The sequence below is a fragment of the Pecten maximus genome, chromosome 5 (assembly GCF_902652985.1).
Source record: "Pecten maximus chromosome 5, xPecMax1.1, whole genome shotgun sequence".
NCBI classification, from domain to species: Eukaryota; Metazoa; Mollusca; class Bivalvia; order Pectinida; family Pectinidae; genus Pecten; species Pecten maximus.
Window position 1 is genome coordinate 3,070,645 of NC_047019.1, and position 14,494 is coordinate 3,085,138.

General features: G+C 37.6%; 1 protein-coding gene across 1 annotated transcript in view; it reads left to right on the top strand.

Moving 5' to 3' along the window:
* The window catches only part of LOC117326709 (midasin-like), a gene marked incomplete at its 5' end in the record, with an annotated part of 71,168 nt that overhangs the window by 32,932 nt on the left and 23,742 nt on the right, over positions 1–14,494 (top strand). The window contains 16 exon segments of the mRNA XM_033883431.1: positions 364–554; positions 1,089–1,347; positions 1,938–2,217; positions 2,879–3,123; positions 3,951–4,046; positions 4,255–4,349; positions 4,637–4,748; positions 4,876–5,053; positions 5,595–5,704; positions 6,627–6,731; positions 7,015–7,146; positions 7,390–7,546; positions 8,082–8,131; positions 13,299–13,395; positions 13,824–13,938; positions 14,115–14,220. Coding sequence (XP_033739322.1) covers positions 364–554; positions 1,089–1,347; positions 1,938–2,217; positions 2,879–3,123; positions 3,951–4,046; positions 4,255–4,349; positions 4,637–4,748; positions 4,876–5,053; positions 5,595–5,704; positions 6,627–6,731; positions 7,015–7,146; positions 7,390–7,546; positions 8,082–8,131; positions 13,299–13,395; positions 13,824–13,938; positions 14,115–14,220 — 2,328 coding nt within the window.

Sequence of the window (14,494 nt, forward strand, 5' to 3'; positions counted from 1 at the left end):
AACTTGAAAAAAACTCAAATGATATTCAGGTTGAAAAAAAGTGACTTATTTGTCACATTTTAATTGATCTCTGAAACAGAGGCATTTAGTTACTCTGTCTCAGAAACTGGAGCTAGTGAAAATTTGAATATGATTATATATGTATTGAAAATAGTAAGAACCAACACAGACACAAATTAGTGCTTTCGCTCCATCATGGGAGCTCTTTAGACTTTTAATTTTTTGAAGACTTATATGATGTCATAGTTAGCATGAGGTCATAACAACAATGACGTTATAAAACAAAGACCGACAACTTACAACTATATATGAGACAACTACAAGTTGGCACCAAGCGTTGATGAGGTATGCTTTGTTTTGTAGTCCCAGGAGAAACTGGAAGAGAAATTGCTGATGATGTCCAAGTTCCCAACAATATCTGAAGCTTTTCCTAGTAATCTTGATCTTGTGAAGTCTTTAATCTCTGACCTTACATCAAGCCTCCTTCTGACTGTGATCCAGCGACAGGATACACAGGATACTAGATACCAGCAGGAGAAACAACTTATTTCAAGGTAAGACTACCTTGGTAAACAAGGAACATTTTGTGATGATGTGGGATCTCCTCAAATTTGTTTACCTTTCTTGATGCTCTTACTTTTAACAAGAAAAGGGCTGTGATGTCTCAGTCAATGCAGCATGAAACCAATTCATCATCTGGTGAAGATCCAAGATGGATGGTTCTTGGGAAAAATAAACTGCCATAAACAGCTGTGAAGTTTGTGTTTCTCAAGGGCACAGATTATGGACCCGCTTTTTATGCTGTGGTTGTGACCTTCAGCGATACACTTTGCCCCAACTGTTCTGAATAGTATCGGACCATCCGCCTGTATGATGTCCAATGAGGTAGCCACCAGCTACTACATAAAGATTGTTTACAAAATTACTTGGACTGTTTATAGAGCAATTAACAAGTAAAAAATCAAACTAAACTCGATGTACTTTTTGACTCTTGGAGTTCTGTCGCTTGGTTACCACTCGCTGACCTTGACCTTGGATATATCTGCTGCTGAGATACTTTAACCTTGTCTTTACCCAATCATTTTCAGGTTACTACATGCCAGCCTTGACCTTGTGAAGTCTGACAGTCTGATTCGGAAGGAGTTGACCTCCGACATGACCTTCACCTTGTCCATGTTATTCCATCAATTCGTAACAACATGGCAGAGACAGGAGGAGGCAAAGAGAGAGCGAGAGAAGGAGGAAGAAAGTCTTTATCGGTATAAGTCCAAAGTCCACGGAGATGACAGACACATTGATGTGATTGAGGAAGAGGAATTCAGGAGCAGCTTCCCAACTTTTGTTAATGTAAGTGTTTAATTAGTTAGTATCTATAAATAAACTAACTCATTAGTACTAGTTATGCTAGGCAAAATTAATGTTTACAAAAATAAGGTTAAAAATTGAACAATTTACAGTCGGGGTGCATACCATGTCTTGAAAGTCATTGAAATTTTCTGTGTGGCCTTGAAATGCATTGAATTTAATTTTGGCCTTGAAAAGCTTGGAATCATGGCTCATAGCTTTTAAGTGTTCTTGAATACTCAATTTGTTGTTTCCTCTTTGTTATTACATAAAGACATGAATTTGGGAAAATGTATTTTCAATTCAGATTAGACTCGTTTTATATAAATTTTACACAAATTCAAGTTACAGTTCAAAGGCTCTTTGTAGCTTAAATCCTCAAGATTTTAAAAAAAGATGAGCAAATCAGCTCTGCAAATCTGTGAAGCATCAGGTATTGCAAAATTTGTAAATATGTCTTATTCTGTATGAAAAGTTCCTTGGGAAATTGAATTTGTCTGAAAAAGGCTTAAATTTGGTTTGATTGGATCTGTATGCACCTTGACAGTTTAAACCTACTGGTTAATGGAAGATACTGATGATCTGTTGTGTAGGAATTCGTGGACATCACCGGTACAGACACGCTGGACGAGTCTGTGGAGATGGAGACACAGGACAAGATAGGAGCTGATAAGGAGGAGACAACTCCGGACATGATCACGGAGGAGGAGATGTTCCATGTGTACGAGACCCATCATCAGGTGTTTACCTGTTTTTGTCGGGCTAGATGGTTACCACGGTTACCAGCCCCTCAGGTGGACACTGATGACCTGGTAGCGCCCTCCCTGTCTACCTACTATATTCGGGAGCGTGATAGCGTCTCTAACCTACGATGTCCTGTGTAAGTTATCGCTTTGAAATAATCTTTATAGAAGTTTTCTGACAATATCACTTATATCAATTAGTCCATCCGTATCAAGTACAGTTTAGTAAAAGGCTAGCAAATTTTTTTACATTATGCTGCAAAATTCCACACCCTTCTTTAAATTTAAAGTTTATTTGTTGTCCCCCTGGTCTAAGTACAGGATAAACAAGCATGCTGGGTACTGAGTATTGCTAAAGCAACACATGTCCCCTACTGGCTTCCTGCTAAAAATAGTAACAGTGACTTTGACCTTGACCCAAAAATCCTCTAACTGGAACTTGATCTGTAGCTACTCATTATGAAGTTACATACCAATTTTCACCAATATACCTCGAAGCATGGCTGAAAAAAGTGTGGAAAACTGTGTGGAAGGACAGACAGACAGATAGACGAACGGACGGACACCTATAGTCCCCGGTTTTATCAGTAGGGGAGTAATAAATGGTTTGCAGCAGCTATGAAATGATCGAAGCAGCTAATGTTAAAATTTATAAGAGAAAATTGTAAATATTAAAAAAAACAGTTTTCTGTGTAGATTTTCTATAGAAGTGAAGCATTTCGACCTTTTGTATGGTTATTGTAGCTATTAAATTGATAACAACTGTAAGTAATGATATATCGTTTTTGCAGCTAATGAAGTTGACCCGCAAATCATTGGTGGACATCTGTTAGCGAATCGATTGATTCAGGAGCAGATAACTCCAGCAGTGTCATCAGGAGATGACCTTGAACCTGTGAAAGGGAATCCAACATTTGACATCTATCATGACCCAAATGTAGCTGAGGTTGTCCAGTGTCGGCCGGTCCTGGACCGACTGACCGCCCGTGTCCAGGAACTACTTTCAGAATGGCCTGACCATCCTACACTCCGACAGGTGAGAGCTATGACTAGTGACACTCGGACTTTTAAGGGTATTTTCATTTAATGTGGTTTATCGCCCTGTGAACAACCAGGGTCATTTTGATGCAGGGTCTCCTTGTAGTAGTTGGTGACTACCTCACTTAACAACATACAGGACCTGTTTCTCAGCTTTCCAAGAATTACAAACAGACACAGGTAGGTAGGGTCGAACCACACATCTCAGGTCTTCACCTGAGAGTATACGTATGTGGCTGATGTTTTAATCGACTGAGCTATCGGGGCCCCTGACCTTTTAAGGACCAGTGTAACAGGTTCTTTCAAACTGAGAATAAGGGTTTAGAAGCAAAAAATCTTTTAACATACTTGAAAGGAAAAAATATGAAGAATAGAAAATGTACTATGATGTCACAAGAGTAAGATAAACCCACGGAAAGTCATCTGTGAACAAAGACAATGATATCTGAAAGATCCAAACTTCTCCAATTTGTTACCAGTAGTGGCATTCACGTAGCTCTGACACATCTAGTTAATATTCTAGTTTTATTGAAAAGTGATTTAGAATTTATAATTCATTTGTTATAAACTCATTGTGGAAAATCCCTTCATTGTATTGCTTAAGTTGAAAACAAAAATTGAGGAAAAACGAAAAGTTTCAGTGAATAGTTTTCCATAAAATTTTGAAGAAATCACACCCATGATTTATACCCCTATGAATATTTATCTCACCCTTCAGAGGTTTTCATACAATTTTACAGCAAACGATAATAACTAGAATATTACATAATTTTATATTAGACAATAATCTTACTTGACATTTAATTAAAATCCTTTTGTTTTCAGTTAATGAAAATAACAGAAAGGATCTTAAACTTCCCGGTGACCTGTCCCATAATGAAGTTCCTCACCGGCCTTGAACTATTGTTGGAGAAGGCTCAGGTAAGTTACACCTTAGTTAGTATACAATGATATCAACTTACAAATTTAATGAATCGAGTGTATTATGGATACTAATGAAAATGTCAAATAAGTGTGAGGTTTGAGAACATGAGGACATTATTGCACCAAAGGTATGTTTGATTAAAAAAGAACATGTTTTCTGGCAACATCACAATAATTATAAAATATATTGTAATTATTATGACAGGAGTGGGAGAGTAATGCTGCCCGACACGTTTCCATGGTGACACAACTGGCAGACGTATCACTACTGATCATGCAGTGGAGGAAACTAGAACTCAGGTAGGATGTGTGATTCATTTCAGCAATATTTTTAGAGACCAGAGCTCGGGTAGGTTGTACATAAAGTTGTCATAAAGTACTACCAATCAGTTTCCATGCATGTTGCACAATGTTGCTATCCTTAAATGACCATATCTGTTGATATCAACTATTTCGCTAAATTTTGTGTCTAACTGTATACTCCATTTACATCAGTCCAGCTAGAAGCAGGAGCATACATATTACACAAAAAAATCTAGATCTTGGAATTTTTTTAATGTGGATGTTTTTTTCCGTTTTAACAATAGCTGTTGGAGTCAATGCCTCGAGTCCATCAGGAAGAAACACAAGTGTCACACAAGTCGCTGGTGGTTCCATCTGTACCAGTTAATTCAAGCCTTCTTACAACACAGATCACAGGTATTACAAACGTTTGACATCAATGGTTTTTAACATATAACTCAATTAATTAAAGCTGGCTACTTATGACCTACTTTGCCTCTTCGATGGTGCAGTGTTTTGATTTTGGAATGTCAATTTTCTTCAGATTCCTGAGAAGGATAATGGTCCCATCAGTGATGGGGGAGATAGTAACCAGGAAGAGATTCTGAAGTCTCTCAAACAGTTCATGGAGACTGCCACCCTAGGAGACTATAGTGTCAGACTGGGCATGCTCAAGGCTTTCCACTGTCAGCTGGTTGTCATGGAGACGTCCCCCAAACAAGGTCGGTATCCCAGCATTCATATGTATAAAAATCTAGTATCACACATTCTATACAAGAGATACTATTTTCTCATTCTGAATTTGATGTCTCCTTCTACTTTGGTTATCAATTCTCAATAGTTAAACCTGAAGGACTTATCGCAGGTACCGCTACACATGTAGATTTTTGAAGTGGGAGGAGACATATAGTGATGTCCTTCACCTTTCTGTACACAATTTGGTTCAGAATTTCTGAAGAGTTTGACATTTAATTTGATACTTTATAAATGAATTAATGTTGATGCCTTGTATCAAAGCTATGAATGTCAGGCATCAATTGGCTGTGAAGTCAAAATGGAAAATTAATTATAACCCAATTTTGTGAAGTTTTGCTGTATTTCTGCTTGTTCTCAATTTCTTTCAAAGTTTGGAGTAGTAGGATACTTGTTTCACTAACAGTTTAAAACAATGAAAAATGTGATTTATACACTAGTAAAGGTTACAACTATAAGTTGGTGGGTAGAATTGAGTGAGAAATGACAGCTGTCTTTTCTGTGTTGTAGCTACACTGTTGTCTTTCCTATGGAATCTTCATCAGTTCTACGACCAGTTTACTGACGTTGTACAGAAGGAACTTGATAAACTGATGTCTCCCATACTGAAGGAACTCAAGGTGAGTTATTGATTTACCAGTATTGTACAGAGAGGAAGTCAAGGGGAGGGGTCAGTTTATCAATATTGTACAGAGGGGAAGTCAAGGGGAGGGTTCAGTTTATCAATATTGTACAGAGGGGAAGTCAAGGGGAGGGGTCAGTTTATTAATATTGTATAGAGGGGAAGTCAAGGGGAGGGGTCAGTTTATTAATATTGTACAGAGAGGAAGTCAAGGGGAGGGGTCAGTTTATCAATATTGTACAGAGGGGAAGTCATGGGGAGGGGTCAGTTTATCAATATTGTATAGAGGGGAAGTCATGGGGAGGGGTCAGTTTATCAATATTGTATAGAGGGGAAGTCATGGGGAGGGGTCAGTTTATCAATATTGTATAAAGGGGAAGTCATGGGGAGGGGTCAGTTTATCAATATTGTATAGAGTGGAAGTCAAGGGGAGGGTTCAGTTTATCAATATTGTATAGAGGGGAAGTCATGGGGAGGGGTCAGTTTATCAATATTGTATAGAGGGGAAGTCAAGGGGAGGGGTCAGTTTATCAATATTGTACAGAGTGGAAGTCATGGGGAGGGGTCAGTTTATCAATATTGTACAGAGTGGAAGTCATGGGGAGGGGTCAGTTTATCAATATTGTATAGAGGGGAAGTCATGGGGAGGGGTCAGTTTATCAATATTGTATAGAGGGGAAGTCATGGGGAGGGGTCAGTTTATCAATATTGTGCATAGGGGAAGTTAAGGGGAGGGTTCAGTTTATCAATATTGTATAGAGGGGAAGTCATGGGGAGGGGTCAGTTTATCAATATTGTGCATAGGGGAAGTTAAGGGGAGGGGTCAGTTTATCAATATTGTACAGAGGGGAACCAAGGGAAGTGGCCGACACTATGCTGAAAGAATTTTACAGAGATTTGATATTTGATGTGTTATACAGGGTTTTGTGAAGATTGCCCGCTGGACAGATATGAACTACTGGGCACTGAAACAGACGACAGAGAAGACACATCGTACCCTACACAAACACATGAAATCCTTTAAGGTATGGAACAGAGAGGTGATGATCTTAGCTGGGAAATGGTTATGGCAGTTTTTTTGTTGTTTTTTTTTTAAAGCATTTTAAATATGTCACAGTTATTTATTTTGAGGAAAAGGGGGGAGGGGGGCATAGACTCAGTTCCAACTGAATGCTGGAGCTAGTTTGCTGGCATGTATAACAAAACTTATCTGACCTCTTCATTGCTCTGAGGCAGTTTTGGAGTAAAAGCTAAAGTCGGGTACGTGTAAAGTCAATGTTGATTGAGTTTGAATTAATTTGTTTGTAGGGTATATTAGAGGTACCCGTCCGAGGTATACTAAAGGAAGGCGGTTCCGAGGTGGATAGTGTCAGTCAGCCATCATCGTGGCTGTCGGAACTGTCAGAAGCTGTCTCAAGTATCAACTTCACATCAGTCATAGTAAGTTATATCTCCGGGTTATTAATGATCTACCACTGTATTTATGTATTTCTGGAAAATAATAACGAAAACATTTTATTGAAAATGAAATTGAATAATTGGCTTCTTTAATTTTCATGTTTGCTCAAAACGGTTTTGATGTTTACACCATGTCATACAACATTCACTTTTAAGAACATACAATTGTAACTTAAAAAGACAAGATTCCATCAATATATTAATAAAACATATTTTGAAATTCAGCAGAAGAATACAGAATTACCCAGTGTCCTGTCTGAAGAGTCGTTCCCCTTACAATGTCGTTTACTGGCATTGTGTCATAGAGCCGGTAAACATCTTACAAAATACATGGCTGCCACAGGGTACACAGATCACATCAAGGTGATGGACGAGGCCACAGGTACACATACATAACTCCTTAAGCTTTTATTAGAGTTTCCAGTGCTTATCTGGATATTTTGATGTGAGTTACTGCAAATGTACATATTCTAGTGGTAATCTTATTTTGGTGATTTTCATGTTTAAATCATTTCGCTAATTTATTAAATTATTATCTTATTTTTTTTATTTATTTTTGCTAATTAGAGTTTCTGTATATTGATTTCTACAGTCACTATTGTGAGTGCTCCAATTCATCATTGAGCGGATTTGTTAAAATTTGGTTATGCACTAAATTTTTAGTGTGCCAAAATAAATGTGTTTACAGAATGCCCCTTTGACACAGCAGTCTACTCTTCTCCAGTCTTATCTACCTAATATCCAGAATAATCCACATGCAAATTTTTAATTAAATTTGATGAAAATTACTACACATTGTCACACTTTATATAGTTTCACACTCTCATTGTCTTTATTTTAGTAATATTATACTGAGCATCATGGGCACATTTAACTTGTAGCTAACAGTTCCATTTATTTTTTTTTTTTTCGTCCAGGTGAAATCATTGATACAATACATGAACTCCAGTCCCTTGAAGTGGATCAGGTAATTATATAGGAGCTATCACACTGTAATTGAAATACTTGTTAGCCAATGCAAAACTAAACGAAAAAGAAACAATTTCTATGCTATCCAGAGGTAAAGTAACATATTGGATGTAAGTTTAAAGGTCAGTATTTTCCTCCCAAGGTCAAGGTCGTCTTTTCTTTTGTGTTTGCTTTAAGGTAGACCGACCCTTCGGGTTTCCTCTGATAGATCTTCTTAATTTTATTTTTATTTCAATGTTAATTATGCTCTTATCACAAAAAGCACATAAAAAACATATGTCACCACGTTCGTTTTACCACCAGGGCCACATAAAGATACGTATTAATTAATAGCTGAACCATATTTTTAAGGATTTTGGTAGATTTTATCTTTCCCCGATAATATTCACCTCAAGCATAAAAAGAAGTTTATATCCTATTTATATCATCAGTATGAGCAATATCATTCATAATTATCAAAAAAAGAGAAGATTCTTTGGGTGGTTAACAAAATATGGCTATTTTTATACGAAAAACCTGTTATTTTTAGTGAAAAATTTATTTTAAAAAATACACGTTTATTTTTTTCCTGAAAAAATGAACAGAAAAATGACCCCCTTTTTTTGCTTAATTAAAAATTTCATATGTATGCTTTAAGAAAAAAAAAAAATAATTACACCTCACCATATTACTTTTCACACTATGGCTGTTTACTTTGCTGGTACCCCAAAACTTTTGCTTCAAGTATGGCTCAAATTACCAAATTAGAGCAGTTATTTTGGAATCTGACATTGATGAATTTTTTTGTTAAATCTTTACCATTTTCTTTCATAAATTATATTGTAATCTATGTTACTGGTGCTTTCTTTTTTAGCCCACCATCATCAGATGGTGGGCTATTCAAATCGCCCTGCGTCCGTGGTCCGTCGTCCGTCCGTCCGTCCGTCCGTCCGTCCGTCCGTCCGTAAACAATTCTTGTTATCGCTAATCCTCAGAAACTACTGAAGGGATCTTTCTCAAATTTCATATGTGGGTTCCCCTTGGTGCCTAGTGATGCATATTGCATTTTGAGACCAATCAGAAAACAACATGGCCGACAGGCAGCCATCTTGGATTTTGACAATTGAAGTTTGTTATCGCTATTTCTGAGAAAGTACTGAAGGGATCTTTCTCAAATTTCATATGTAGGTTTCCCTTGGTGCCTAGTTATGCATATTGCATTTTGAGACCTATCGGAAAACAACATGGCCGACAGGCAGCCATCTTGGATTTTGACAATTGAAGTTTGTTATCGCTATTTCTCAGAAAGTACTGAAGGGATCTTTCTCAAATTTCATATATAGGTTCCCCTTGGTGCCTAGTTATGCATATTACATTTTGAGACCTATCAGAAAACAACATGGCCGACAGGCAGCCATCTTAGATTTTGACAATTGAAGTTTGTTATCGCTATTTCTAAGAATGTGCTGAAGGGATCTTTCTCAAATTTCATATGTAGGTTCCCCTCGGTGCCTAGTTATGCATATTGCATTTTGAGACCAATCGGAAAACAACATGGCCGAAAGGCAGCCATCTTGGATTTTGACAATTGAAGTTTGTTATCACTATTTTTCAGAAAGTATTGAAGGGATCTTTCTCAAACATTTTTGTAAGTTCCCCTTGGTCTGTAATTCCGCATATTGCATCTTGCGACCAATAGGAAAACAACATGGCCGACAGGCAGCCATCTTGGATTTTGACAATTGAAGTTTGTTATCGCTATTTCTGAGAAATTGCTGAAGGGATCTTTCTGAAATTTCATTTGTAGGTTGCCCTCTGTGCCTAGTTATGCATATTGGATTTTGAGACCAGTCAGAAAACAACCTGCCCAACAGGCAGCCATCTTGTATTTTGACAATTGAAGTTTGTTATCGCTATTTTACAGAAGGTACTGAAGGGATCTTTCTCAAATTTCATATGTAGGTTCCCCTTGGTCCCTGGTGTTGCATTCTGGGACCAATTCGAAAACAACAGACAGCCATTATCGCTAAATCTTAAATTTTATATATAGGTTCCCCTTGTTTGAAAAGTACTAGAGGGCTGTTTCTGAATTTACACAGATTAGTAAGACTTAGAGGAAGGGAAAAGTAGAGAAAAGATCAATCTGACATGGAACCTATAAAGATCATTCAATGGTGGGCGCCAAGATCCCTCTGGGATCTCTTGTTTCTAAAAGAATTTTATTTGTTTGATTTCCCAAACGCAATTAACATTTACCGGATATTTTCCTCTTTTCCGGATGAAAATTAGAACTTTACACTAACGGTCCTTCAGACGCTTGCTTCTAATACGCCATGTCAAACGAAGCGTATCGGTGATACAGAATGCCAGAACATGCACAATAGAGCTTCATTTGCAGCGCTAAACAATCTTGCTCGAGTGTCGAGTGTTCCAACCTATGCGATAATGTAATTTGAATGAAGGCAAAGCCTTAGAAGAGCGCAGCTATGACAGTAATCACTCACCGTAACATATATATACTACCACATTTTCAGATTTTAGACTTTTTTTTAGGGGGGTGGGGGTTAATTTAAAAGAATGACACACAAAAAATGCTACAAACTAGGCCAAAATATAATAGGTGATTATACCCCCCTTTTTAAAAAATCTAAATCTAAACATGTAAACACATCGTAACATAAACTATGTATTACATCTAAACATCTATACATGAAAGTATATATGAAAATTCCTTAGACAGTATGTCTACAGAAAATTGAAATCCCATAGCCCAAGTCATTTTTCCATAGACCCATTTTGTAAACATATTGTTGAAAAGTAGCATTACTGTCACGCAAACGCTTGCATCATCCAGTAATAACACGCTATTATGGGTTAAAAAACCTCTATTTTAAGCTCTGATTTCATATCATCATTTGTCAGAAAATATTGGAATGTTGTTTACATGAATTGTAATTTATGTCAGGACTCAAACTTTTCATAGCCATTGTGGCCAACACTAAGAAATTTTACATAGACCGACCAGGTTTTCTATAGCCTCTGGCCATCGGACCACCTTTACTTTCGAACACTGTGACAGAATTGTTTATTGTTTGTCCTGATGTGAATTTCATTGTCTTTACTTTGCATTGTTGGATTCCAAATGATCGTGCACTTAATAATGGCATCAGTATTCTACTGCCATATTTCTTTGCTACTAACAACGTAAAAGGGCAGACGATACAACAATATTTTCATGATATATATAACAGGAAAGCGAATTTAGTGCCTCCACAAGGGGTTAAACCCGCGACCCGCTCTGCTTACTGCTCCGTCGCTCTACCGACTGACTAAATGGAAATTCCCCCACCTGAAATCACTATGTACCCTATTTACAATTAAAACCTGCCTCACTATTCCTCACTTTTCAAACGAGTTCGCCCCGAACACACATTAACCCAGGTTTTATCCCCAACGAAGCTTCTCATTTTCATATAGCTTGCACTTGGAATGGTCAACCGATGTAACAGAAAAGCAAGTAGTGTGCCTCCACCGTCATCGAACCGCGACCCCAGGCTTTACTCACCGGGTTCAATCGTACTGACCGGGCGCCGGTGCTTACACCTGGGCATCGATGAATTTTACACCCGGGCAACGATAATTTCTATAGAAAATGAACGCCGAAGACGGGATCGGAAGAATGGTTGGGAATTTTTTTCTCTTTTTTTTGATGTGATAATGATGTCCTTCAAGGAAAATAACCCGACCACGGAACAAAATGACAAATTGGCTATAACTTGCCAGGATAACTGACAGGAAAAAAACACCTCTCATTTTTTGCTAATTCGCCCACATTGTAGGCGGGTGTGACCAAATTATGCCGCAATCCACGAATTATGCAACATATACAGCAAAATCCGCGATCGAAATGACTGTAAATCTCACAGTTTATCGGAATTATATATTTTGACATTGTCAAGTCTTATTGGATTGATTGGTAATAGTTAAATAGGAAAATTAAACATTTCCGTATTTTACACCTGTGGCAACGAAGACACTCTTGAGCTTAACACCCGGGCGCCGCAATTTGCTGACATGGTAGTGATGTAGAAATTACCAGAGTTGGCCTTTTGATGGTTTTTGTTTATGTATTTTTTGCATTTATGCAACTCGTTACAATTCATTCACGGACATGCCTCTTTAAAGGGTCCGAATTTGTGCTTGTCAATCCGTCATCCGTTTTTGTTATGATCTATTTATAAAACTGCTCGAACCAGCTGGTAGAGAGCTCCCCATGGAGTGAAATCTCCAGCCTAGACCGATCACAAGAAACGTGTTTAATAGGCCTACAGTTAATTATACTATATCCAGAATATGAGTAAAATGGCACTTAACATCTACATCAATTTCACGGGTTTTAGGTTTTTGAAAAATTGTCGAATGTATAGATCTTTTATACCACCAATGCATGTTGCAAGTTTTGTGTTTACGTCCCATGCGTTTCCTCTTTTTTCTGATCTGTGTCTACCCGCGGTTGGAATATGGTTGACTACCTCGCATTCTGAATAACAATATATCACATGTAAAGTGCGCAAGGCCGAACTTATGTTCCCCTAACAATATACAATCTGACAGATGGAGTACATACTGAAGTAATTGTTGGTTGCCGCAAAGTGCACATGCTTTTAGAGCATCGGCCAAAGTCTCCAACTCCACTATGCGTCGGCCCGTGCGCCATGAAGTGTCCTCTTGTTCTACATTGCCATAAATTGGAGATGTGCTAACCTCTTCCTGACTTGATATAAATTGTCTCCGCCGAGACTGTAACTAACGTTATATGGTCGTCACACATTGGCACATTAACGTTATGTGATACATCGGCGCTGTCCTTACTTTCAATGGACCATCTTTAATTTATGTTCTTACTTCATTGAAAGCATAAGCCTTACCTAGTCTTTTAGTTTTACAAAACTGACCCCTTTACCTCTTGACCGCATCGTGCTGTAGGCCTAAACATTGATCTCCCAGCTGACTTGAAAATTAAACCAGATGTAACTATTCGTGAATATAATCAAGGGCCCGGATCGCCGGACGCCGGATCGCCGGACTCATGTCTGTGACGTCACAGAAGGGTCGGTCTACCTTAAGTCTTAATATATTGATATAGGTATGGAGACTTTTAACATTATTATGACTTTTTCCCACAGTCAGCAGAAAAAGACAAGCAGAAGTCTGAAGCCAAACACATCCACCAGAAGAAGAGGAAAGCCTTGGCAGATCTGTTTAAACATCTGGCATACATAGGTTAGTGACTTTAAAGTTTATAATACAATCGATCTTTTTATTACTCACCTGGCATACTTAGGTCAGAAACATCAAAGTTTATAATACAATCTATCTGTTTATTAACATCTGGCATTCATAGGTCCATGACATTAAAGTTGATAATTCACATTTATGATTTGTCTATTACAATCTATATTTGTTTAATTTTTAAATGTCTGTCTGACTCTTTAACTGTCTATTTAAATGACTTCTTTTGAAGTATTTTTAGATATTGTGGATTCAAATTTACAAATGAAAATGGACAGTACCCTTTTGTAACTCAATGAAGGTTGAAAATAAGCTAAACATTGGGATTATAAGAATATCCTCTCATAAACAGCTTTCCAATGATTTCGGTAACACATTTCCTTATACTCATTACACATTTGGCTGATTCCTTTCTACAGGTCTATCGTACAGGAAGGGTTTGGTGTTGTTGAATAAGGCAGAGAGCCAGAAAGAGGCTCTGTTAGTGCCACCTGTAAACGTGTCGGCACTGGTACAGCAGAATCCACACATGCAGTAAGTCACAAGTTATCTCCATTTATTTACTCAATTTCATCTTTAAGAATTTTAAGAGTTTTGCCCTTTGTTGATTTATATGGTCCATCTATGTATTTCCCTGACTGTTATGAGGAAGTTAAAATCGAATGACATCTACCTACTTTTTAATTTTTGGCTGGATGTTGAAATTTCAGGTTAGGCGAGGCAATGTCCACCCTGGGAGATGGCTGTGGTCAGTACTACAACAAATGTATAGCCAGGAAGGTTCGGTTTATGGCCGCACTCCAGACACCTTCAAATGTAAGTACTACTATAGATGTCAGAACACAATGTATAACCAGTGCCTTGTTTTATGTCCGAACTCAGATACACGCAAATCAGAGTAAGAACTTCAAAAGTATAGATACCTGTTAATCAAGTAGTCTTGTTTCCAGTCCAAACTTCAGGTACTGATTTACAGATTTACTGAAAATAATAATCACAGGGGTTTTGCATGTAAATTTATACCCAAATGATATGCAATATCAAAATGAATTTAACTTTCTACACGAACAATGTATGTGTTAAACGTGTC